Genomic DNA, 26,684 nt, shown 5'->3' with positions numbered 1-26,684 from the left:
TGGGCTTTATCCTTTATGTTAATTTGGCTTGTGGTGAGTCTTAGAACACACAGATATTCACAACACTGTTATCATTAAATTACCACCGTTAAATTTGGCCCCATCAGCACTTGAAGTGTCTGGGTGACACGTGCCTTAGCCCAGTTAATTAGAAAACTGTTGCTGTGTCAGAGGAAAGTAGTTTAAGAAGTTCCACATTTCCATTGCTTGATAAAGGAGACTTCAGTTATGTGAAAGCCTTCCTCATAAGGCAGGAGTTCCAGGTTGTTTTCTCAGTCATCCAATTAACTTAAAAAAAAAAAAGGTCCTGACAGAACTCTTACCTGGGTAAACTGCAAGGTGGTATTGATCCCTCCACGCACGTTGGCGATAAACTCCGTGCCCAGCAAGAGGGCTGCGTGGGGAGGTGTCGGTGCAGGTGCTGGGGGTACAGTTCTTGTTTGTTTTTCTCGCGTTCCCTGGGCATTCCCCCGCGACGTGTTTTTGACCTCACTCTACAGGCCTGATGCGCTCGCGGGTGCGGGGGGCCGACGCGGCCCAGGCCAAGGTCCTGACGTTCCTGGACAGCCACTGCGAGTGCAACGAGTACTGGCTGGAGCCCCTCCTGGAGAGGGTGGCCGAGGTGAGGATGCGGGCCAGGGGAAGGGCCTCTGCGACATGGTCCTGCGAGGATTTTATCCTCCACAGGAATCTATCAGTAGGGGAAATTCATTTGTCAGGTAGGAGGCCAGGGTCAGCAGAGGCTACGACAGCCCTTCCCCTAGGGGGGTCTTCCTTCCCTGCCTGAAGCTTTGCACTGACTCTCGGAGCTCAGAGGGGGCAGAGAGCTGAGGACAGAGGCCGCGGGGTCCCCAGCCCGGCCGTGCTGCCCTGAGACCCAGGCTGCGGCTCGTGGGGAGGGGCAGAGTCCCAACCACACAGGGACGCGTGAGGCTGTCAGTTGACCCGAGATTGTGCACCTTCGCCTTCTAGAAACATCATCAGTAGTATGACCTCTGGCCTCTTGTGATACCTCTCTCGCCTTCTGCTTGCTTTATTGACTTTCTTTCCTCCCTACTAAGAAAGCACTTCCTTGAGACAGTAAAGTGGATGTCATGAAAGTACTAGAGAAATAGTAAAGTCATTCTTTCTGCACCATAGCAGGGATCGCGGTTGGACAGTGAGTCCTGAGACATGAATAAGACAAACTACTAGTGCTGTGACCGTCACGTTCACTGCCGTTTACTGAGCGCTAACTACGTGCTGGATGCTTTACACGTTACCTTAATCCAGGGTTTCGCCCCCATTTGACAGTTGAGGGAACTGGGGTTCAGGGAACTTTAATCACTTAACCAAAACTCGTACAGTGGGCAGAGCCCAGGCTGCAAAGCGGGATTCGCTGAGTCCCTCCCTGAGTCCTCTCACACACACACGCATGCCCATCCCGGGGGCCCCGTCCCCGGCTACTCACTCCACCAGGCTGTGCGTCCCAGGGACGCAGAGGCAAGATGAAAGCTGCCAAGATACCCGGGCACGTGGAGGCTGCGTGCTTCGTGGTCAGACTGTCAGGGTTATTTAAACAGCCCCCCCACCTCCTAAGGAAAGAATGGGAAGAGTTGAGAATGGTCATTCTCCCTCATTCTAGTCCCATCAAAAGAAATCACAATAAAGGGAGTGGACTTGGACGTGGGGCAGTTTATGATCTGTGGCGCCATCCCCGGGCTGAGCCAGGCATGGAGGACGTCACCCTCTGCGCTTGGGGCTCCACACTGTAAACCTGCACCTGGTGGTGGCTGAACTTTTCCCTCCGTTCTCTGATCGTGGTCCTCTGACGTGTTATGTTCTTAGCTCTGCTTGCCCTGTTACTAATTTGTTTCTCGAAGTCTTTCTCTGGCTGATTCAGGTTCTTGCCATGGCTCAGGGAAGCGCCACCCTTGTGTTCCCTGTCGGCGTGGGGCAGAGTTCCTCCCCAGCACCAACTAGTCCGGTTTAAAGAGGGCAGGAGAGTTCAAAGGTCTTGTGTTCGCAGACTCTAACCAGAGCAGTGACAGTGTGGCCTAAAGAAAGGCCTCAGCCTAAGGGAATGTTTTGTGTTTGGTGGAACCACGGGTAAGACAGACTCGGGCTCCGGGTTCTCTAGTCAGTTCGGTTGCCGTCCGCCGTGATGCGGTTGGAGCCTCTACGCCACACTCGGCTCCCAGGCCCGGGGTCGCATCTGTGTGGGCGTCGCAGCCGTGAGTCCTTTCCTGAGGCTTCCTGCAGCTCACACAGTACTGGTGTTTAAGTACAGCCGAGCTTAGATCCTGTTAGAATGAAAGTTCCTCCGTGGTTGAGGTTTGACATTTGGGAAAACACTAAATAAAACACTACAGTCTCATGCTGGCGCGCTCTGAGAACTCCTTCTTTGGAATTAATAAAAATTGACATTTGCTCCTGGCTGTTAGGGGGAAAAAAAAAACAACTCAGGAACGGTCCCGGGAGAGGCTTGCTCTCAGCCAGTGAACACCCCGCAGGGCGGCCCCGTGCGCTCGGGCGCCTCCTGGGGGGCAGCGTCCTCTGCGCCCCCGACACCCAGCGCAGCGCAGGGCTGCAGGTGCCCAGCCGGGCCCCCCAGGGCGTGGGGTGGCAGGGGACCGGCGCGGCCGTCTCCCCGTGAGCGGTGATGCTCAGGCCTCCGCCCGTGCGGGTCCCGGCTGCCTCTGACACCTGCTGTTGCCTTCGCTGCGTTGCAGGACAGGACCCGCGTCGTGTCCCCCATCATCGACGTCATCAACATGGACAACTTTCAGTACGTGGGCGCGTCTGCGGACTTAAAAGGCGGTAGGTGCTGCGCGGGTCCCAGGGACGGCGACGGCGCCTGCACGCGGCCGAGCCGGGCCGCGGCCAAGAGCGCCCCTGTGTTCAGCTGGCGGGGTTCACCAGGGGACAGAAACGGCCTTGCCTCCCCTAGACGGTAGGCGTGGTTCCCGTCCCTGGCACCGGCTTGGCGTACGGAGCCGGTGTGGAGACGCCAGGCCGATGGGGTTCTGCCCTCTCCACCCTCCCCCTCACCGCAGCGTCCATCGCCTGCTGGAAGCCCATCCGCCCTTCTCACCCGTGACTCCTGGGCCCCGAGGCCTGCAGAGCGCAGCCCTCCCGCGGCCTGGCCGTCAGCCTCTCCTGCCCGCCGGCCACCCACGTTCTGCCGCGGTGGAACCTTTATCTGAATGACCCTGCCAGTTTTCGGGGGGTCCTCGCGGCTCAAGTGTGACCCCTGAAACCCTCCCGCCGCGGGGTCCCACAGTGAATTGTCTGATACTCTCTTTACCTTCTTAAAACTTCAAATTGAAGGCCCCAAAGAGCTTTGTTCAGGTAGGCCGTACCGATCAGCGTTTGCTGTGTTAGAAGGTAAGGCTGAGAACGGTGAGAACACCAGGTGATGCAGCCACATGGGTGCTGCCCGTCCTGCAGCTTCCAGAACACTCCTTCCTGCACTTTGGAAAAATGAGATTGAAAGGGGCCTGTAGAGCCTTAGCATAAATCTGAAAGCAGTTTTAACGTCACACATCCGCTGAAAGGGCCTGAGGACCCCAGGGGCTCCTGGACCCCACCTGGGGAAACCGTGTTCTCGTGAGGAGCTTCACGAAGCTGATGGGTGCATGGGAGTCCCGCTAGCCCCGCCTGAGGAGCAGGCTTCTACTGTTGTCTGTGTGTACGTGGGGGTGACCTGTGTCCCCGGGACTGTGTGTATGTGGGGGTGACCTGTGTCACGGGGACTGTGTGTACGTGGGGGTGACCTGTGTCCCCGGGACTGTGTATGTGGGGGTGACCTGTGTCACGGGGACTGTGTGTACGTGGGGGTGACCTGTAGCCCCAGGCTCCCCTGTGTCCCAGGGACTGTGTGTGTATGGGGGTGACCTGTGGCCCCAGGGCTCCCACACAGCCCAGTAAATACTTCATGCTCTGAATCTCAGCTGGCCGGCAGCCTTGCCTCTCAGACCTCGGCTGAGACCCAAGTATTCAGCAAAGCCTGCTGTAGAGAGAGAGATAAAAGAGATGTCAGAGCCTTTACCTTCTGTGTGTAATTTATTCACTATTGATTTTTCATACCTGAGATGAGTGAACCCTTTTTCCAGCATCCTAGCACCCCTGTTTCTTTCTCTAAAATGAGGGGCTTCTTTTCCCATCTCCAACATTTTGAGCTGATTAGGAGTTGGACTGTTCCAGACAGACACACAGACTGAGGGTCAACTGACATCCAAAAAAGAACACAGTAGAACCGTGGCCTTGGACGGAACCTCAGAAAGCAGAACCCTGGGGCCGGCCAGGGAGGCCCGGGCTCTGGTGCCTCTTTCAGGCGGTGTCGCCACGGGAGCTGTGTTTCCCCTGCCCCTCGGCGTCCCTGTCTGAGAAGCAGGTTGATAATGCAGCCGCACAGGGCGGCCGGCAGAGGGCAGGGCTGTGACCAGGCAGCTCCCCAGAGGCCTCTGGCCGGGCCGTCATTCTGGGAGGACACACTTAGGTTGGGAAACAGGAGTCAGGAGAGTCTTAGAAGATGGTGAGCACGCTGGGGCTATGAAGAGTTCGGAGCCTTGGCTGTCAAGAAAGCGTTAGCGTCCAGAGTGTGTCCCCCCGAGGATCTGCCGGAGCTGAGACGTGACGGTTCTCCATCTCCCGTGGCAGCCGCTTACGGCAGAGCCGGTGCAGGACAGTGAGACGCCCTGCGTGGGAGCAGCCTCCCGCTGCCCCCGGGCCAGGCCAGATTCACTCTAAGAGCATTTCACCAAACCCCTTTTAGGAAAAAAGAAAAATCAAGGATGATGTTTTTAGCAGATTTTTAAAAATCTAATATAGCTTGGCTCTTTGGACCAAATTGATAAGCTAAATAATAATGAACATTCCCCCAAAATGCAGGTAATGTTACATCAGCTGGCCAGTCGAGGCCTTTGTGTTCTGTCAACAGTGCAGCCGGGGCGTCTGTTTCTCCCTGGCTGGCGGTGCTTGTGTGCGCAGCAGGCCGTGTCTGGGGAGAGCCGGGCTCCTCAGACAATCAGTCTGTGTCTGTTTCCTCTCCGTGCATCGCTGGTGCCTGGCCCTCCAGCCCCTCGCTCCCATTTGCCAGCCCGCTGCGCTCTACAGGGACAGCTGGGGCACCTTTCTGCCCTCTGGTTGAGCCATAATGTGTGCCACGCCGGCCTAGGAGCCCCCGAGCCCCTGTGCCATCCTACCCTGTTCAGGCTGCAGGGCAGAATAATGCCGGATTCAGAGCACACAGACGGAAAGTCTGAACTTGGGCATTGCACCAGCCCTGCGGACAGAAAGCCTGATGGCAGAGGGCTGAGGGATGGACAGCCCTGGAGCAGTGAGGCTTGGCTGTCAGACCCTGGGCAACGCGGCCCATGCTCTGGAGAGCATCCACGGGTTGGGTGTGCCAGGTACCTTCTGAGTAAAGACAAGACCCGACAGCTGTGGACCAGGGGCCAGGCCCGGGCTCTGCCACCCACACGGCCTGTGGATTCTAGAAGTGACATGGGGCAGGTGCCATGTTATCAGAAGTGAAGCTCGCTTGCCCCTTCATTCCCACCTACTCCTGCCCCCCCCCCCGTGCCGTCCCTTCCCTGGGACCGTGTTGGGGGCACCTGGCAGAGTTTTTCTTGAATCAATCCCTCTTCTTTGTCGCCTCCTTACAGCCCTTGGATATGTCCTCACAGACTCCAGTTCTCTTATTTCACATTTTTTCTTATGCATTTTGGTTTTAGAAAAGTCTGACCCACACCTTCTGTTTTGGGTAAGCTTCTTGGGGAAAGAAGATTTCAGTGTGCGTCCTCGCGGCTGGTCTCCCTGCCCCCCCCCCCCAGTCACTCTCTTCCCTCTGCGTCGTTTTTGTTTGTTTTTCCTTTGTTTGGGTTACAGCGAGTCCATTCCAAACAGCAAATATTTTTAAGCTGTGGCGGACAGCGGTGCCAGGAGCAGACAGCCCATTCTCACGGCATTCTGTGTCTCTTTTCTCTTCTGTGACCGGCAGGCTTTGACTGGAACTTGGTGTTCAAATGGGATTACATGACATCTGAGCAGAGGCGGTCCCGACAGGGGAGCCCCGTCGCCCCCATCAAGTAAGTGGCAGGCGGGCGTCCTTCGGGTGCCCTTCTCCGGGGTGGAAGATGAGACAGCAGGCCCCATGTTCCCTAGGGACCTAGTCGAGCTCTCACCTCCCAGCCACACACCCATCTCCCCTCATGCTAGCTCAGGGGAGAGTCTCTGCCTCCAGTTTATAGGGTAAAGTATTTTGAGATTTGTTTTCTATGTACGTGTATCAAATCTGCCAGTTCCACGTCCTTCGTGTCTTGGTGGCCTAGAGCGTTTTCCCTCACAGGGTGGGGTGTCGGGCTGCTGGGTTCACTACCAGCTGGCTTAGCTGGCTTTGAGCCGCGCCCGGCTGGGGTGGGGACGCCTCCCCAGGGACGTGTGGTTACGGGGAACCCCGCGGACACCGGCGCCGTCTGCACTGCGGCGATTGTCCCCCGTGAGCAGTGAGCTCCAGACGTGCGGCCCGGGGCCCTGACTTACCACGGCGACTCCGCAGGCACAGGGCCGGGGTCCCGTCGCTGGCCTGTCCCCAGGCTGATGGGGACGCGAGAAGATGACGGTCCCGTCCAACAGAGGAGGAAGCTGCCCCGGGACGAGGTTGAGGACACGGGTAGCTGCCGTCATCGAGCGTTCCCCACGTGCGCTGGGCGCTTTAGCCTCTTACTGTTTGTCATCCTCCAAGGAGACCGCGGCACAGAAAAGCCGAGCACCGGCCTAGGGCGCTGTCAGCGAGTGTCCCAGCCCCAGCGGCTGCTCTCTCGTAGGGAGGCTCCACACAGCCCCTCGCTCTTGGGAGCATCTGAGCATCCGAGTGGGGGGCACTTGAAGACAGCAGGGGTCAAGCAGAGAGGGGCACCCAGAGCTCTGAGCCGAAGACCATGGCTGTGCTATTGTTCTTAAGGTCGGCCTGTAGGCTTGACCTTGGCATTAGAATGCTGGCGATCTAACCTTGACCTTCAACCTCTCCCTCTCTTCCCTTCTACCCTCTCTGCCTCTCTAGAACCCCTATGATTGCTGGAGGGTTGTTCGTGATGGATAAGTTCTATTTTGAAGAACTGGGGAAATATGACATGATGATGGATGTGTGGGGAGGAGAAAACCTGGGTACGTATGAGCCTTGTGTCTTCGGGCACCAAACCGTTTCCAATTCTGCTGAAACCGTGATCTTTTCCTGCCCACCAAGAGGGGTAGAAATGAAAAGTGGAAGCTTTGGAAGGACTGTAAAGCAAGAGTTTGTGGTATGCAGGTGCCACTTGGAAAAGGTTTGTAAAGACATTAAAGTGACCGTTTACTGAACATAATTAGTCCCCCGTAAGGTACAAATAGCACCCTTTTTATTCTTAAAAGTGTCTTGGGTTGGGCATTATGCTAGATACATATTAAGTCTTTGAAGGGAAATGCACACTTTTTAATGTCACCTGAATCCAGGGTCTGGAAAGCACGCTGACAAAAATGGGGGGAGGATTTCAGCTTCTAAGATTCATTTTTAGCCACATAGGGTGGAAAGTGAGCCCTGGCGAAGCCTGTCGGACTGGCTGAATTGTAGTCATGGGAATCAGATGGGGTGGAGAGGCCGTGGCACTTCGTCCCTTCTTGACTACTTTGTGAATGGTTCTAATTGGTTTTCGTGTTGTTTTGTTTCGTTTTGTTTTTTTGTAATCACAAATCATTTTACCTATGTTTACGGACATTGGAATTTTATAGACTTTGGTTTTTATTGGTAGCTGCATTGTATTTACTCCATAAAGATAAAAAGACTCTTAATTTATTTGTTTGTTTAGGGGTTTTTGTTTGTTTCACTTGAAGCTTTTGAGTTGTCTCCTTGGCTATTGGATGCTGTTAAATTACATTCTCCCCTGGGTAGACGTACCCTGGGAGGAGGGGAGGGGGGCGAGGAAAGGAGGTAAAAAGGATGCCACTGTCACTTTAAGTAGTTTTTACTTGTAACAGAGACTTTGATTTTTTTTAAGTTTAAGAGACTAGACAAGCCCATTATTTTTCTCTCATTTTATGACATCAATGTTAGTGATAGCATCTCATCTGTGGAGAGAGGTTGTTGCCTTTGTTGATGCTGAAAGCTTCTTTAGACTCAGTAGCTACACCAGGACGAAGGTTCAGAGTCAGATGCCTTTCGGTTTTGTTAACAGTACACTGACAGGCAGGGCTTGATTGAAGGCCGTGGAGCACGTAAGGCTTCAGAAGGATTGTTAACCTTCTGAAGGGAATTCTGAGTCACCCTCGCCCTGCAGACATCCCCGGGGAAGCCCAGCCAGCCAGGACCACCACTGGGGGGACCAGAACGCGGTGGGGTTCGCAGCAGTATGTGCCATCAGGCTGACGTGGTTGGAGGGCAGGTGGCCTTTTGTATCAGGGTGTAGAGAGAGTGTTGATTTAAGTATCAAAGGAGACCTTGCACCCAGAGACCAGCGGGAGGGGAAATAATCTTTTCTGTTACCTAGTTTATTGTTGGTTTGGTTTGTATGTTTATGTAGCTGTGCCCTGTGCGAGGTTCCCTGGAAGGGCTCAAGGGGCTCAGGTAGGGTGACGCACGGTGGGCGGGGAGGAAGGGCTGGGGCCACCCGGCCTGAGCATCCTGGCACCTCCTCCCGTGACAGGCTCTGACGCGGCCGCTCTGGAGGGGTCTTCTCTCATCAGGGTTAAACAGGCACAAGGGTTTCAGCAGGAAGAGTCCGTGATGTGAGTCTCCCTCTCTTCTTGGTACTGCTCAGACTGGATTTTCTGGGTGCTGCCTGCACACCCCCAGCAGTTGTCCAGCCTGAGGGCTTGTGTGGGCCCAAGTTAGGAGAGGCAGGGGACAGGGATGCCCGAGTCAAATCCAAACACCCCCTCCAGGTGTGCCCCGCCAAATCCACTAGTGCTGCCAGACTGCCTGACCGACAGTGTAAGTCTAATTGAAGCAATTAAAAAGGACAAGGAGGCCTTCCCTGGTGGCGCAGTGGTTGGGAGTCCGCCTGCCGATGCAGGGGACACGGGTTCGTGCCCCGGTCCCAGAGGATCCCACATGCCGCGGAGCGGCTGGGCCCGTGAGCCATGGCCGCTGAGCCTGCGCGTCCGGAGCCTGTGCCCCGCAACGGGAGAGGCCACAACAGTGAGAGGCCCGCGTACCGCCAAAAAAAAAAAAAAAAAAACAGTTTTAGAGGAAGATGGCGTATATGATTGCCTGTTACATCAACCTTAGGGCTGATTGTGGGCATTTCATGGCTTTTGATTCACAGCCGTGCACTGTCCGTTGCCTTTTCTAACTCAGGGCTGATTCCCAGAAGGCGCATGTAATGCTCCACGATGGAGAACCGGCCAGAGAGGAGTTCCAGGCCATGTCTCATGCAGTGTTTGTGACATTATAGGGACGCATGGTCTGACGCCAGGAGTCTTTCTGTTCTCAGTAGACCAGGGAGTCACTCTTGTCTCAGGGCTTCTAGTCTGAATTTGAAAAATGTTTCCGTAGGCTCACTCTTACTTCTTTTTAAATTTCAGATAGAATTCTTTCATGAAAACATGGGATTTGGTGACACAGGTAGAGCTGGCATCTGTAATTCTGATCAGTGCTAAAATCGAAGGGAGTACATGTCCCAGTGTGGCATGAATTCTTCCTTTTTGTCTCCACTACTTCACATGGTCTGTAAAACGACACCGTGCTGTGCAGACACCCTCTTAGTGAACTGAAGTAGGACCTTTCATTCGATCTTTTTTTCCCTCCACCTTTACCGAGGTTTCAGTGACAACTTAAAATCGCACATACTTCGGTACACAGCTGGATGGTTTGACGTGCCTAGGCACGCCCCGCCCCATAGGTTTCAGTGACAGCTTAAAATCGCACATACTTCGGTACACAGCTGGATGGTTTGACATGCCTAGGCACGCCCCGCCCCATAACCCTCGCACGTACTTTCTTGATTGTGCCCTGGAGCCTCGAGACGAGGTGTCAGAGGTCCCCACGCGGGACGTTCAGGACCCTCTGGAACGGGAGTGCTCCCTGGGCGTCGCCTCAGGCCACGGGGGTAGGGTGGGCATCCGCACCCCGTGGGGTGGCCCGGGCTCTCGGTCACCCCGTGTCGTTCACCACCTCAGAGATCTCGTTCCGCGTGTGGCAGTGTGGCGGCAGCCTGGAGATCATCCCCTGCAGCCGCGTGGGACACGTGTTCCGGAAGCAGCACCCCTACACCTTCCCCGGCGGCAGTGGCACCGTCTTTGCCCGGTAAGTGGCCGAGAGGCCGAGCAGGGCCCAGGGCACCGCTGACCGCCCCGTACGCAGGGCTGACCGTGGGCTGTGTGGAAACGTGTGCTCTAAGGGGCCGCCGCTCGGCGGTGACGAGGGCAGCTGTGGGGACTGAGGACGGCGGCATCCCGCTGAGTGACAGATGCTTCGCTCAGCAGATCCATGGGGCACGAGGTCACCTGCAGGACAGCCTCAGAGCGACACAGCTGTCCTGATGGAGAGCACACAGGGGTGGCCGGGGGTGAGGGCGGGGCGCAGGGCGGGGTAGGGCCAGTGGGACTGGTCACCGAACCGTGTGCCAAAAACGTGTTATGGGGAGATAGGAGAGAGGAGTGCTTGGACTTTTTAAATCACGTGTTACCCTTCAAGGTGCAGTATATGAACAGCGCTAAAGGCAGCCACACAAGTTCAAGCCCAGGACCCACTGGGCTGTAGAGGCAGATAACACACGATAGATAATAGGTAGATTTTTGCAAACATGAAAGACACCAAATGAAGAGTTTTCTGAAGAAAAAACAGCGAATTACCAGCGCGGGGGACGCCGTTTTTTCCCTCAGGAATTCTTTCAGATGCGCAAGACAGAACCGTGCACAGGCCGGCCAGCCTGGCCCAGGGAGACGGGGCCGTTCAGCTGAAAAGATGACTTCAGACGCCGAGAGATGCTGCGAGCTAGGCAGAATGTGGTCACGCGGCCAACATGCTGGAGCAGGAGGACGGGTTTGCAGGGTGGGCGGGCGCTTGTCCCAGAGCCAGAGGAGCCCGTGGGGAGCAGCTCCTCAGTGCCGAGACGAGCCTGCAGAACAGAAGGCTGCCCAGTATGGCTGGAGCCCAGAGAATGAGGGGACAGTAGGCACCGAGGGAGACTAGACCAGCTGGGTCTGCACCCTGTGCGTTGAGGGAAACTGGGTGTCTTTCGATGCAGGAGGAGGGGCAGCTCCTGTGGGTTTTACGCAGATACTTGACTTCTCTGTTGTGAACTTTAAGGGGGTTCTTCTGTCCCCTGGGCGGGGGGCCGCGAGGATGATGCCAGGAGGAAACGATGGTGCGAGTGAAGTGTGCCCCCTCCACCGCAGGGCCGGGCAGAGCTGGGGGGCCAGGGCCAGGTGCCAGCTGCGGCCCCAGGCAGGCGTGTTTACCAATGGATGGGAGGGGGCCGGGGGGACTCAAGGGTGACCCCCAGGCTGCCGGTCACACACTTTGCTAACGGGATGCCCCTATGGACACAGGGAAACCTCAGAGCAGGGTGGGCGTGCACGGGGGGAGGATGGCCAGCTTATCTTTTATGTGGCATTTGAAAACTACTAAGTACAGATTATAAGTATACCTGTCTTGTACAGAAGGTGGATTCTTAGCGTAGCGTATCAACTTTCTAGGGAACCTTAATAGAAGCCAAATGTCAAATGATGCTTCTGACCAAGTTACCTTCTCTCAAAAGTGTATCCTTTCCCAAATGTTGTCTAAACATCATTTCTGCTCTGTTAGAAACAAAAATATGCTCTTATACGATGAATTCTACAAAATCAAACAAACGGTGATAATGTACGTTTTCCCCCGGGGCAGCATGAGTGCTTCCCAGAAACCTCTCATTAGAGGCATCAAATACCTGGAATCACAGCACTGATGCCTACCAGCAGAGCGTGGGATTTCAGAACACAGTGTTAAAACACACAAAACGTTGCTTTATGCACTTTTTTTTAAAGGAAAAAAGAGGCGCTTGTTTTTAGAAAGAAAACTTTTCCGTTGTATTTTACAGCCCGGGAGTCCCATACACTGGAGATGCGGGGAGGAAAGGGACCCAGGCTTCAGAACTAGGGGGCAGCGTGGGTCTGTTAGGCCTTCAGCGCGGCAGTCACAGCCCCCGCCCTCCCTCTCTCTCTCTCTCTCTCTCTCTCTCTCTCTCTCTCTCTCTCTCTCTCTCCCCGCTCCCTCCCCCTCTCCCCCTCTCCCCCTCTCCCCCTCTCCCCCTCTCCCCCTCTCCCCCTCTCCCCCTCTCCCCCTCTCCCCCTCTCCCCCTCTCCCCCTCTCCCCCTCTCCCCCTCTCTCTCTCTCTCTCTCTCTCTCTCTCTCTCTCTCTCTCTCTCTCTCTCTCTCTCTCTCGGTTGACTCACCTAAAAGATAAAGAGGTAGAATGTGTTATTTCTGAGGTCCCTTTCCAGTTCTCTTTAATTTCCTCTAATATGTGGCATTCAATGTATAAGTATTTCGCCACTAAACATTGGGACTTAACAGCAATAGCTAATATTTATAGAGTGTTTCACGTGTGCCAGGCTGTTGAGTGCTTTGCAAATATTCACTTACGTACTACTTATAAAACCTTATGAGTTAAGTACTATTATTAATTTGCACTTTGGGGGCACGGGAGACTGAGGCACGAAAAGGTTCGGCTGCTTTGTCTGAGTTCACGCAGGTGGAAAGTGAGCTTCATGTCCAGCCCCTTGGCTCTGGAGTCCACGTTAGGTTTTATCTGGACCCCTAAGCACAGTTAGTGCCTGAGGCTGCTGGAGCTCCGGGATGAGGTACAGGTTCTAAAAGGCATTCTAGCGTAGCAGGTAGAGGACCACCTCATTTGTGTAGGGTCACTGTGTAAGAGGAGCAGGGGAGAATGAATGAATGGAGAGGTGGCCCCGTGGGGTCCTGCCTTGTCTGCCCCCCAACCCTACTGCGCCCTGGGTGTGCCCTGGGTGTGCCCTGGGCGCCTGTTGCTTTAGGGAGGCCCAGGTGATGACACACCTGCAGGCTCTTACATCACCTCACGTCCCTGGAGACCAGTTGAGAGCGAACCGTTGGGCGGTTCCTGCCTCTGTTTTTCACACAGCTACGTTTCCAGTTAGCCCCTTACAAGCCTCTTAAATAGACTGTTTGGAGAGTGTCGCGTGTGTGCTTGCGTGTGCATGTGGATTAGAGTTTACCCAAAGGCCAGGGGAGCTCCCAGTCAGAAGAGCCATGGGGCAGGTGTCTTAGAAGGATATTTGGGTTCATGTTGAGTAGTTAATGGTGAGACTAATTCATGGCGAGGGAAACTACAAATAAATACAGGAAACAGCGGTTTAAACTTACTCTCTTACTAGACTTTTTTCTGTTATTGCCACCAGGCAGTGTAACTGGCCAGTTCCACCCTCTCTGTCTCCTGCTTGCTCCCCGCTAGAGCTACCTTACCTGCACCTAGTGGGGGCAGCAAGGGAGCAAAGGCGGGAGGAACCCGGATAGACGAGAGCGGGCCCAGGTGCCCAGTACCTGCAGCCCCTGGAAGACCGCGTAGCGTATAGGAGGCGCCTACGAAACGTGAATAAATGACTTGAAACTAGTGCTGAGTGGCACATGAAGCTCATTCTCTGAAGCTACCTACGTATCTTTTTTATTAAGTAGACAGAGAAAGGGTGGTGTTGCATTTAGGAGTTGAGAAATGACTTAATCACTTAATGACTGAGGTGATTTAAAACCACTGTGTGATTGCAATTCATAAAAGCTTATAATTTGGAGAAAACATCCTTCAATCTCCGTCTCCCTCTGTCTCCCTCTGCCCCACCCTTCTTTTCCCTCCACACACGTATCGACTGTGTACTGTTCTGCTATCTTGTAATTTCACCCGTCAAGTCAGGGCCGTCAGTCCATGGCAACAGGCAACGTGTACCCCAGTATCTTTCATGGCCACGGAGGAGTCCATGTGTTTGACCACCTTACTGTTAACGGTCATATAGTTTCTATTTTTTCTGCCATTATACACTGTGCTAAATTGAGCGTATTTTCATTCCTGGTTGATTATTTCCTTGAGGTAAATTTCTAGAAGGTGGAACTGCTGGATCAGAGGACGGGTGCTCTCAAATTGTCTGCCTCTTACGGGGCTTTCTAAACAGCAGTCCATCTAGGTACATATGTCACTTTATACGAAGGATATGCGCCCCAAACAAATTGTTTTAGTAATTGTAACTCAGATGATTTTGAAAGGTTCACCATTTAAAAGAGACCTTTCTAACAGAGGGAAGGTATTCTTGTAAAAGGTGAACGTTGCCTTCCTAATGTGTTTATCTTGGAAGAACAGAGCGTCTTCTATATGGGTTCTGAAAGAGCATTGGCTCTATCTAAACCTAAGGTGAGAATCTACTTTGGACCAGAGTCCAGGGGTACGGAGCACAGAGACTCACTGTCGTAACGCTGCTTCACAGATGCTCTAAAGAGAACTGCGGCAGGAGAAGACACTGATGCCGTGTGTGTGTGGCAGCCTTTAGTACATGTCACACACTCGAAGGCAGCTTGTCCCGGTGGCCTTGTTGATCGTGGGTCATGGTACTCTCCACAGTTGTGAGATGTAAGCACGGATGCCTCTGGCCTTCTAGAGGCGCCTGTTCCATCTTGCCCCTTCCAGCGCAGGGCAGTAAGAACCCCAGATGTGGGGCACACAGTACTGTCCCCCACTATTCCTGGTCCAAACAGGACACTCCCTCAGCTCAGCTCTGCCAAAAGTAATTTTTAGAGTAACTGTGGTGTGCTCTTAGCTTCTCCCCGGAGCTGTCTAGTGGTAGCTCTCTATCGCAGCCGCCTGAGAAAGGCTGCAGCGCAGAGGCCAAGGATTTCTTGGCCGTGCGCCCTGGCACCAGCCTTCTGCGGGATGCACGGTAAGAGTTATTGCAGTGATTCACTTGTGTCCTTCCCGCTGGTACAGCGGCAGTCCCTGCTGTAACATACCTGCCTGTGCTGTAATTCTGACTTGGACTTGTGCTCTGTGACAATCTGTGTTCTGTGAAAGACGAGGGTGCGGGTTCTGTTGTTCAGTGAGCGCCTGCGGAACGCCAGCTACCCCGACACAGCCCGGGGGCTGGGGAGCAGCCTGCCCTCTGCTCCGCGCAAGCACCGCCGCCGGGCCACCAGGCCCCGCTCCCCGCCAAAGCACCCTCCTCAGCGGCACTTCCTCGGTGCCGACAGGACGCCGCCGACAGGAAGATGGCAACGCGCAACTCAAGGAGATGTGTTTTGTTTCTAGTAACACCCGCCGGGCAGCAGAGGTCTGGATGGACGAATACAAAAACTTCTATTACGCAGCAGTGCCTTCTGCCAGAAACGTCCCGTATGGAAAGTACGTGTGACTCGTGCCCTCTCTTGCTGCTTTGCCTGGGATCCGTGCGTGTGCGTGTGTGTGTGTGTGTGTGTGTGTGTGTGTGTGTGTGTCAGCAGGGTGGTCAGCCCACACCCCAAGCAGCGTTCTGTGGCCAGAGTTGAGAAGAGCCACCAGGTGTTAAAGGGGAACCCTACCCAAGGCCGGCGAGGGCCCTCTCGGGAGGTGCTTGGGAGACAGCGGGGTCCTGGGGACAGAAGTGTGGACGGTCCGGTCTCCACCGCCTGCCCCAGCTCTTGTCTCATCGGCAGATCTCCGGCTTTGACGTAGAGCCCGTCTGTTCTTTGCATTTATAAAGAAATCTTGTCCCCTTCTGCAGTATTCAGAGCCGATTGGAGCTCAGGAAGAAACTTGGCTGCAAGCCTTTCAAATGGTACCTGGAAAATGTCTACCCAGAGCTAAGGTGAGGCCCCGGGGCCGGGCTCTGCCAGTGGGCGCGGGGCCTGGAGGTGGTGGAGTGCAGACCATGCTCGGGGCGAGAGGCTGGGAGCGGGGCCCCAGCGCTGTCCCCAGGCCCCCCGAGGACAGGCTCCCTGAACAGCTGCTCTCCAGGCCCCCCGCCCCGTTCCTCACAGACCTGGAAACCCTCGCAGGTGTCAGTTCATGTAGCTCATCCCCCTGGCGAGATGACGGGGTGCCGTGAGTGGCCAGAGAGGCAGCCCCCAGCCTCCCGAGGGGTGCCCTGTGCCTCCAGCCCTCAGGTCCTCCCGGCCCGGACCTCACCCTCCCGGCTCCTCTTGCCCTGGAGACCCCAGGCTAAACCAGCTCCATCCCCTCCCCGCCTGTGGGCCAGCGGGTGACGATGCCCGGCAGAGGCCCGGAGGATGGCCTGCCCGGGGTGCCCCCTCCTCCAGGCTGGTTTTGACCTCACGTGTCACGGGAGTGACGACGCTGGCCCCCTGCTCCCCTCCACGAGGCCTGATGACACAGAAATACTCCTGAGCTGCCCTCTACACCTGGCCTGTCCTTTTAAAGGACTGCCCGCTCGAGGCCCGAGGGAGCGCTCGGAAGACCTTCCGGTCTGCGGGCTTCAGGCCGCACCTGAACTTCCTCTTAAAGGGCTTGCCGGACGGGTTTTGCCTCCAAGTGGCACATTCCTTTTTCCGAATATTCCAGCGCACCTTATAGCAGGTCACGTGTCTCGAGCATGGGGTCTGTGACTGCAGGAGTCACCACCATCCTCTTGTGTGCTGACGGGCCCTTGAGAGCCCTTGTCGCAGAGATTTGAGAGTCGGGTCCCGCGGCCTGTCCCCTGCTGTCCACTCCCGTCGCTCTTTGGCTCCCTGTGCTTTTAAAGGGAAGCCGTGCGCCCCATGCCCCGAGGGGAAGGACATCACCCGTGGGGTGCCCCTGGCCGTTGCCTCTCCCCTGGTCGGCCAGGGCCTTCACAGCAGTGGGCTCTAGCCCCTAACGGCGCCCACTTCGCTTTTGCTGTCACGGTGGCCTGTGACTTGGTGACGAGACGCCCCATGCGGTGACATTAAAGCACAGTTTCGCCCTGAGGTCCCCTGTGATTTGGGGCGACTTTGGGCCCTGCACCACCTGAGACCACATCTCAAGCGTTCACGCCACGGCGGTGGGTGGACCTGCTGCCCTGTCCGTGCCAGGCGAGGGGGGCGCCAGCCTGATGTTCGCGTGTGTCAGCGACACCTGCTGCCGTCCACTGCCTGCTTCCTGCGGGCCCGGCCCTGCGCTGAGTGCCGGGGTGCGGTGCCCCACGGCTCTCGCGGCGGCCCTGCGGGGAAGGACCGTGCGAAGGGGGCACGGGGCTGGAGAGGATGCGCCTGACCGGCGCACGGCTGGTCCGCGGCCAGGGCGGGGCCCGGGCTCGAAGCCTGCCCCATCCCCCCATTGTGCTGCCTTGCCCTGTTTATACGAGGCCACCCGACAGACCCACCTGTGGCCTCCCCTCTATTAGGTAAAGGCCAATCCTGAGTCTACTGGAAAGTTCCAGGCAGCAGGATCTGACCACATTAACTGCTTTCCTAAATGCCTGTCAACAGCTAACCCTGATGAGACAAGGGGCTTTTTCTTTCCCGAAAACTGTCCCTGGTACGAGATAGAAAGAATGCTTAGACTTAAAACCTGCACTTAGAGTTAGGAGTCGAGAGGCTCAGAGCCGTGCTGTCTCGGGGCACGGCCAGGCCTGCGCTGGGCGCACGTGGCCTGGTGGCAGCCTTCTTGCCGCCCGGCCCCGTCGTGAGGCAAGGGCTCTGAGCACGGGGCGGGGTGGGGGGCAGGCACGGAGCCTGCGGCCCTCGAGCCCAGCGAGTGACTCTCTCCTTGGCTCCAGGGTTCCCGACCACCAGGATATAGCTTTTGGGGCCTTGCAGCAGGGGACCAACTGCCTGGACACTTTGGGACACTTTGCTGACGGCGTTGTCGGAGTTTATGAGTGTCACAACGCTGGGGGGAACCAGGTATGTGCACGGGGGCACCAGGGAAGGGGGCCCGAGGCCATATGGCCCACTGCCACCCTCCTCCTGCGATGGCTGCCCCCTCACAGCCGGCCTCGGGGCCAGAGGGGACATCGTCCTGGAACTGCCTTCCGCCTCGGGCAGGCTTGTCTGCGGCTGCAGGGCCATGTGGCCCCCCTCCCCATCGTCTTCCTGCCCCCTCTGTCCTGCCTGGCCGTGTGCTCCTCCCAGGGCCCCTGTCCGCGTCTGCACCTGCCCGTGTCCCTGCTCACAGACGCTTAACCATGGCCGCCAGGGCTGCTATTAGATGATAGAAGCTTAGATCTGAAACGCCCACCCCCTCGGTCCTCGTGGAAAAGGAGGGAGGTAAGTGAGGGCTTGACAGGCCCAGCCGTGGCCTGTGTGTCCCAGAGGAACAGGGCTCTAGAAGGTGCTTTTCCCGTGAGACAGTAACAGGTATTTGGTAAAATGAGGGCCTCGTGCCTGAAAATGGCCGGGTGATGCTGGGAACGCTCATCTACTCGGGGCGGGGGCGTGGCCATTTTAAACAAAGGCTGTTTAACTCAGTGTATCCCAGAGCCTCCTTTAAATAGAACCGTTTCAAAAGGGCGCCTGCCTTTGTGTGAAGTTGGCTGACCCCATCCTCCCGAGGAACATCCTAGCAGACGGCAGCCCCGGACTCTTGGCCTCCTGTCTCTTGGTGGTGCTGTCTTCGCAGCTGCCCGGCGTGGCCCAGGCCCGGTGGATTAGACAAGCAAAGCACAGGGAGGGGGCAGCCCCCAGCCGGCTCTGACCGCTGTCCCAGGCAGATGACCTCCCTGGCTCTCGGCGGAAGAGCCGAAGAGCTTCTGGGAAACACGGGTCCCAGGTCCCCCACCCGGATAGCCTAATTTCATGAGTCTGGGGTCAGAGAGCATCAGGGTATTTGAAAGCCCCCAGGGTGGGTGACCCCACGTGAGCGCTGGGCAGGAGGGCTTCCCAGCAGGAAGGATGCAGGGGCAGGTCACAGCGAGGCGGTGCGCCGCTTCCAGCCCCGCCGTCCCCCGAGGACCAGTCTGGGCCAGCGAGCCACTTCCGAGATCAGGCCGCCCAGCAGTCCTTTGTGTGCTGACAAGAATGTTCTAGATCTGCACCACCCAGCACAGCAGCCACCTGTGGGTGGCGAGTGTGACGGGATGTACAGTGCTCACTTTGTTTAACTGTAACTCGCTCAGCCACGCGCGTCTGGGGCCCCGGGGAAGCATCCTGTGAAGGTAGGAAGCCAGGGCCGCAGCGGCTGCGCCAGGTGGTACCCTCGTGAACCTTCCAGAGCGAGTCCCGTCTAACTGAGGGCAAGTGGGTCCCGGGGATGAGAAGCGAGGGGTAAACGGCATTTTCTTACGGTAAATCGGGCCCATGCTCCGGAAGAAAAAGGTGTGTCATGTGGTTTCTGGCTGGGCCTCAGCAGACACACAGGAAACGGGGAACTTTAAGAGTGGCAGCTCAAAAGAGCGCTTCTTAAATATTCGTGCCCTTTAGTTTGCAAATTCCGATCACTGAAATGCGCCAGAAGAAGAAAGTGCAGCTCTCTCTGCTGTTCGCAGAGCTGAGCTCGTTTCTCTGGAATTCAGTGTAAAGCCTGCTTTAAAATAGTGAAGCACGCCATAGCGAGGTTGTAGCAACATTCAGACGTGAGCTTTCACTGGGCATCAGCACCCCCCCCAATACCTTCCAACACCTGCTTCCAAGAACAACCGAAAACCCCCCTCCGTACAGAGTCATCCCACCCGTCACTCCTCTTACCCAAGTGGGGACGGGGTCTTTTTGTCACTGGATCACACAGATGGTCTGCTCCTTCCTGGGACCTCTGTGGTACCTGGTGGTGCTTTGAAAGCACCCCATTCCACCCCACCCCCCTGTGGAAGGACAACATTGTGGAAGATTGGAACCAACCCTCAGGGCCCGGCATGTGGCCCTTCTGACAAGGCACTGCAGACTCAGAGCCAAGAGCCCCAAGGGACAGGTGGACACAGGTGTGCACAGGTGTGCACAGGGCGTCCGAGTTTGGGCAACGGTGGAAAATAGACCGGGCAGGACCTTTCAGAGCCTTTGGTAGGCTACTAGTGAATCTGCAAGAGAGATGCGGGGTCCAAATGCAGTGTTTCCCTAATTTACTTGACCTAGAACCAGCTTTTCATAGAATTCCTCACAGAGTACGCTTGGAGAAACCCTAATTAAAAGGTGAGAGGGCTTCCCTGGTGGCGCGGTGGTTGAGAGTCCACCTGCCGATGCAGGGGACACGGGTTCGTGCCCCGGTCCTGGAGGATCCCACATGCCGCGGAGCGGCTGGCCCCGTGAAAAAAAAGAAAAAGGTGAGAAAGTTGAAGCTGAGGGGACTGCCCAGTCTGACTCCCTGTTAGGGGACAAGGAAGCCTGCCCACAGGCCAAGGGGCTTGCCCTTCCTCTCCTGGACAGTGGCCCGAGCCCACCGCTCCCAGCTGGACCTGTGTCTCACCGCTGGCTGGGGGAGGGGTGCGCGTGTGGCCTCCAGGTGTTAATGCTTTCTTCTTTTAAGATTTGATGAAAGTTCATAATAATGCAATTGACAAGGAAATTTAGTTATTTCTGAGGTATACATTTTAAAGTAATAACTAGAATTATGACTTCTAACATTATGCCAGAACAGAACATATAAGATTTTTAGAAATTTCATGTAATGTCTGAAACATTTATATGAACATATTTCCATACAAATAACCGAAAGAAAGTTTTAGTATGAGTTGTTTTTTTGACATGTATGCACTGATGTGTATAAAATTGATGACTCAAAGAACCTGCAGTTAATGCTTTCTTGGTAGCAGAGCATCTGCTCCAAGGCGATTCAGGTACTGAGCAGTGAGGCTTCTCAGAACGTTCTGTATTCCTGCCCTTAGCTCTGTCCCCTGAGGACAGAAACAAGAAAAACAACGTCTCCCTAGCACTTGATCGTGCCTAAAGTTACATGACACAAGCACTGGTGTGATACCCGCTCTCCCACGGGGGAGGAAGCCTCCAGCGGGCAGGGCCTGGCCTGTGTGATCGCTGCCAGGAGTCTGAGTCATTGCAGGCGCTCAGCGGACAGTCACTGGGTGGATGAACGGACAGACGGACGGACAGATGACTTGCAGCAGCTTTCCTGGATGTCCAGCACAAGCGGGGCATGGGGAGGGCACCCCCTGTGGGATTCTGAGTTGGAAGAGGCCTCGCTGCTTCTAGATCCTGAGGGCTCACGTGGGTTTTATCCCTTTGCAAGGGTCAAGTCCTCGAGTGCCGGTCAGAAGCCTCACCCTCCTGTCTCCGCCATAGCCCTGCCAAGAGCAGGCTCCCTACCTCCTCTCCCGCCTTTCACCCTGTGACCCCACTCACCCATCGTGTCCCCTCCCCGGCCTCCTGCCCTTTCAGACGCTTTTGTTTAGTGTTCAGAATACGTAGTTCCGCTCTCAGCTCTTAAGGGACGTGTGTCTATTTTTTAAGATCATAGGCAAGTTATTTCAGCCCTCTCTGGCTCAGTTTTCTCATCTGTAAAATGGAGATGATAATAGCTTCTCATAGGGCTGCTGTTGAAAGGGCTTAAAACAGTGCCAGGCACATCATAGGCACCCAGGGTACAATACCTGGGTCCATTCCTGGGGACCTCACGGAGCTTCCCGAGCATCGGTAGGCCAGTTTAGTGCTCAGTGATGAGGCACGTGGTTTAGAACTTCACACGTGACAAGCCACAGTCATAAGTGCTGTTTCCAAACCACACCCGTGTCGGGGCAGTCATTCCAAGGAAATGTTGACCCTGAACTGTCCGCCTTGTGGGTAGCCAAGCTGGAGCTGCAGTGTTCACAGCCCGCGGTTCATGATGGGAGATGGGGTGTGGAGCTCTCTCCTGTGTTTGGGCTTAAGTTCTTACTACTGTTGGCCGATTGCTCAGTTAGTTATGAAGCTCCCCAACACCCCCGGCTGGAGACTTGCTCTCAGGCACAAACTCCTTTGTTGGCCCTGAGCTGGTCAGGGCTTCTGAAGCCTGTTCCCCGCGTGCCGTCCCCTCTGGGGCCCTTCCTTGTTGCATCCTTCACCCCGCAGCCCCGCGGGCCGAGCCCTGACCTTGGCTTTGTGTTGCAGGAGTGGGCCCTGACAAAGGAGAAGTCGGTGAAGCACATGGACTTGTGCCTGACCGTGGTGGACCGGGCGCCTGGCTCCCTCATAAAGCTGCAGGGCTGCCGGGAGAACGACAGCCGGCAGGTAGGTGCCGGCCGGGGACCAGCCCAGCAGGCCCAGCTCCCCTGTCCCCCCAGGGCCTGGATCACAGCGGGGACGCTGGGTGTTCACAGGCGGCACCTCTTAACTCGCGCTGTTCTGCGTCCCCGCGTGGAACCCCTGGCGAGCGCTGGGATGCCTGAGGGGCGCAGGGCGCGGGCTGGTCCTTCTGCCGGGAGGTTACCGTCCTGGTTATTATTCCTCCCCGCTTGCATCCATCTGTTTATGTTTGGTCTGTCCTCTAACAGGCTGCAGAGGCAGGGCTGTGCTTTGAGGCTGCGTGTTCAGCTCCTGCGCGGGTCTGTAAGGGCCTCCCAGGCTGGGCACTGGGGCAGGGGGTGGTCCCAACACCAGAGGCGGCTCCCCTCACCCTGGCGGCCAGCTGAGCCGGGCGGGGCCCTTCCTCAGACGCGGCCCTCGTGCCCAGCTGTGGGTGCTGCGCCCAGAAAGGCTCTGTCTGGTGATGCCCGAGAGCACCCAAGGGACGGGGATGCTGGTGGCCAGTGTGCGTGGGTCAGCACGCCACCGACCCCTGCGTGGAGGCACAGACCCCTGGTCCAGGAGGGGGTGGGGTGACCAGCGGTGTCTCTGGCCCCTGGCTTCTCTGTAGCTGGCACAGCCCAGCCAGTGCACCCCACCAGGAGCGGTGCTGGCCCGAGCCAGCCAGAGTTCAGCTTTGCTTTAAAAATGAAAACGTTTGACTTCACTCACGAGAAGTTAATGAAACACTGACCTACAAACCAGCCTAGAAAAGGTGTTGAGGTTCACGATGATGTCTCCAGAGGAGGTGTCTCACCCCGGTTCACTTCCATTGCTGTTGAACCCCCCAAGCCCGAAAGGAAGACCTATATTTTATAAAAATATATATAAAGCGGCCTTTATTTCTGAAGCCAGAGGCCTGCTGTGGCTTATTTCCGATTATGTTCTCATTCTCTTCCCCACACCACTGGCCATATTAAAGAGAAATTCCGCGTGTTTTTGTTTTTTCATTAAGTATTTTTCCTTTTTAAGTTTACAAATTGTAAACGATTAAGGTGCAACTGGATGAGACGTTACACGCACACTCGTGTTACTTTTTTCCAAACGCTTCAGAACCTATGTTTACCTCTGTGGCCAGTTTTCTCTGACCTGCGCCCTGAGGGTACCTTGGGGGCAGAGCCTTTCTTGGGCCTAGGGGGAGTGGCTAGTGCAACCCCCAAAGGACTTTCCCGCGTGCCCACACGGGGAGCCGGGCTTGTCCTCTTCCGTCCCTCCTCACGAGACTCACGGGTCTGGGGAAACTGAGGCCTGGGGCTGGCTGGAGCCGGGAGCCCACGTGGGCTTCCCACCCACCACTCCTTTCACAGAAGGGAAGCTGAGGCCCAGAGCCTGGGGTCCTCTCCAGGGTCCCCCAGGAGCACCGAGGCCCACACCAAGGTCCCTTGCTTGGAGCCCAGTTGTCAGGAAACACTTGAAAAGGGCCATCTCTCCTCTGTCCCCGCCCCCCACCGCCTGCTTCCAGGTGCCCCCCGCCCTGCTCTGCAGAACCCCAGCAGGTCCCTAAATGCCCATCTGTGTTGACTGCTGTGGCACCCGAGTGAGAAGGAGAGGGGCTGGTAAACACGGAGGCCACTGTCCCCAGCCCCAACCTCCTGGGACCTGCGTCGGGTGAGCATGGTGCTGGGCCAGGTGCCCTGCCCCGGCTGTAAAGGCAGCGGCGTCCAGGGTAAAGGAGGGATAAAGTGATGGCTTTATCTGGGCTCCAAACCTTTGTTAAGAACAGACAGATGCTCCATCTCTGGAGGGGTCTTCTTTAGTGAGAGCTTGCTGTACGTCAAGGGCTGACGTGTTCCTGCCACCGTCTGGCTCTCACCCTGAAAGGCTCACGTCATTAAGAGGGAGAAAGGCCTGCAAACAGTGAGCTCTTCTGGGTGTGTGGTGAACATAAGTGGGGATCTCTTAAACTGTCAACCCCGAGCCCTTCCTTGCCTGGTAGAGAAGATGTGGCCCTTTCAGTAGAGCCTCTGCATCTGGGAATCTGCCCACCCCACCACAGCCGTCTGGGCCCAGGGCTCCGGGCTGCCGAGGCCGCCTCCCACGGACGGAGCTGGGGTTTGGGCGTTGTTGAGGCCTTCCACCTGGCTGACGCTGTGACACAGGCAGCGCTCCCCAGGGAACGGAGTCCAAGTTCACCCATTCCAGATTCTTTGTCAGGCAAGCCCTGGCCACTCAGTGACACGTGGATGTTGGCAGCGTATGACAGCGCGGGAGGAATGGCAGCAAAGAGGGAACAGGAATGAAGGAGGAGGTGACGGGCAGCCCCTCTCCCTGTGCCCATCGGATTGCGCTGCGTTTCACTGTTGGTAGAAACTCCAGGCCGGCAGGCTGGCTTCACAAGCGGCCCAGGGTCCCCACGGGGGTGTCCTTGCAGGGCCCCTCCCTGCCTTGCTTTGCCTCCTTTGCACCTCATTCACTTGCCCTTTGAGAGGAGGCTTCTCGGCTGGTTCTGTCTCAAAGCTGCACTCCTCTTGCCAGTTGGAACACTGGCTTTCCAGGCACATCTGTGTGTTTGTGTTAGGTGTGCATTTGCAGAGTCAAGGGGGAAAGGAAAGCAACAGTAAGAAAATGTAATTCCACGACGTCCAAAGGATTTGCAAAAATACCAACGGAAGGGAGCTTCTGTGCATAGTGTAAAAAATTAACTAGAATCACAGACTGCATTAATGAAGGGAGAGCTTATGTAAGAAAAAAAGCATGTTCTTTTTTTTTTTTTTTTTTTTTTTGTAAAGAACAGACATTTGAGATTTTTACGTGGGGATAAACAACATGAGAGGCCCTCAGGTTTCCCACGGCTGGGCTGTGGGCCTGTTCGCTTCTTTGCCTGGCCGGTTTGGGTTTAGTGGGGCACAGGTGCGTACCCACAGGCGTACAAAGGCGCTACGCCCTGGACTGTACGGGTGGCACACGCAGAACTCGGCAGGTAGCGCTCGGGGACTTAGGGTAGCTGAGACAGGCTTCCACAGCCGCCAGGGTGGAGAGGGTGCAGAGACAGACAGTGAAGAGGTGGTCTCCACAGCACGGCATTCTGTCCACACAAGCATCCCTTTCCCTCCCATTGGCCTCACCCCATCCCTCTGGCGCAGCACGAGGCCCTGCGTGTACGCGGGCACGCTGAGGGGCCCGGGCCCGGCACCGGCCTCAGCAGGGCTGCTTTCAACAGCCAGGGGCAGGCAGCCTGGTCCCTCCTGGAGCTGGCCTGGTTCCTGTGGCTGCTTCCTCGAGGGGAAATATCCGCAGATGAGGCCGTCTTGTGAAAGAATGCCAAGTCTCTGCAGGAAATTCCCCCGTGTGTCGAGTCCTTAAGACCGAGGAGGGGCAGGGGCCCAAGCATGGGGCTTGGTCGAGGAGGTGCCCGAAGAGGGGGAAGGATGGGGCAGGGAAGCGGTCTCCAGCAGGGCCCGGAGAGGAGGTTTGGGGCTGCAAACTAAGCGGAGAGTGCTGGTTTCTTCCTGGGCCCTCAGCGGACCCTGTTTTGTCCCCGTGAAACAGGAGGGAAAGGGGCAGGGCACAACCTTTGAAAGAATGACATAGCCCGAGGACACCACATAAACTGATTAGAACCAGATGGGTCCAAGATGGCGGACGAGTCGACTTCCACTAGACCTTGAGCCCCAGTATACGCTCACAGTAACACATCAGCAAGCTAAATGACACACCCACAGGCGCCAAGACAGTTCCAAGAGCGACCACAAGGGTCAAAAAGAGGGCGGCGGCCCAGTTCCTGGAAATCCCCGCCCCTTCCCCAAACAGCTGGACTACTCTCACCACTCATTAGCCTGTGAAATGACCACCCCTATAAAAACAGACAACCCCAGACCCTGGTGCCACTCTCGCCTTCTGAGGTGGCCCACGCTGTCTGTGGAGTGTGTGTCTCTCTAAATAAATCCACTTCTTACCTATCTATCACTTTGTCTCTCGCTGAATTCTTTCTGCGATGAGACATCAAGACCCTGAGAAGGGAAGTGTAATCTCAGCTGGAAGCCTGTGGGTTTTGGCCGGGTTGGAATTCCAGCCGCGTGGGTTCAGGTCCCAGTCTGAGGTGCGTGGTTTCACCCGGGCTGCTGCGATGCCCGTCCGTCCTGGTCAGAGACCTTGTGGTGAGTGCAGCCAGCAGACCCTGAGAGCAGCCCCGCTGTGCCCTCTCCTGGCGGCGCCCCTGCTGTAAGGTGTTCTCCTGTCTCTTGCAGAAATGGGAGCAGATCGAGGGCAATTCCAAGCTGCGGCACGTGGGCAGCAACCTGTGTCTGGACAGCCGCGGGGCGCAGAACGGCGGCCTGAGCGTGGAGGTGTGCGGCCCCGCGCTGTCCCAGCAGTGGAAGTTCTCGCTCAACCTGCAGCAGTAGAGCGAGCCGCCCGCGTCCTCCCGCGCCGTCGGGCCCGACGACGAGCCCGACCGAGCCCGACGTTATTGATTCTGTTTCTTAAACTTTCGGAGAAACTATATACCTCAGTATTCCATCATGGTCTGAAGGTCGGAGGACCTCGGCGCGGGGCGGGCGGCACCGGGGCGGCGAGGAGGGGGGAGCTGGCCCACCCCGACCCCGGGCCCCGCCGCCTCTCCCCGCCCCGCACC

At 56.3% G+C, this 26,684-nt stretch overlaps 1 protein-coding gene across 1 annotated transcript in view; it reads left to right on the top strand.

Moving 5' to 3' along the window:
- GALNT2 (polypeptide N-acetylgalactosaminyltransferase 2) overlaps positions 1-26,454 on the top strand; it is a 172,690-nt gene extending 146,236 nt beyond the window's left edge. Inside the window, exons 7-16 of the mRNA XM_065893867.1 lie at positions 501-622; positions 2,712-2,799; positions 5,984-6,071; positions 7,046-7,149; positions 10,135-10,261; positions 15,261-15,353; positions 15,712-15,795; positions 17,686-17,812; positions 21,938-22,057; positions 26,299-26,454. Coding sequence (XP_065749939.1) covers positions 501-622; positions 2,712-2,799; positions 5,984-6,071; positions 7,046-7,149; positions 10,135-10,261; positions 15,261-15,353; positions 15,712-15,795; positions 17,686-17,812; positions 21,938-22,057; positions 26,299-26,454 — 1,109 coding nt within the window. The remainder of the gene's footprint in view (positions 1-500; positions 623-2,711; positions 2,800-5,983; positions 6,072-7,045; positions 7,150-10,134; positions 10,262-15,260; positions 15,354-15,711; positions 15,796-17,685; positions 17,813-21,937; positions 22,058-26,298) is intronic.
- Positions 26,455-26,684: the final 230 nt, after the last annotated feature.

The sequence above is a fragment of the Phocoena phocoena genome, chromosome 16 (genome assembly GCF_963924675.1).
Source record: "Phocoena phocoena chromosome 16, mPhoPho1.1, whole genome shotgun sequence".
Lineage (NCBI taxonomy): Eukaryota > Metazoa > Chordata > Mammalia > Artiodactyla > Phocoenidae > Phocoena > Phocoena phocoena.
This window is presented reverse-complemented; position numbering and strand designations above follow the sequence as displayed.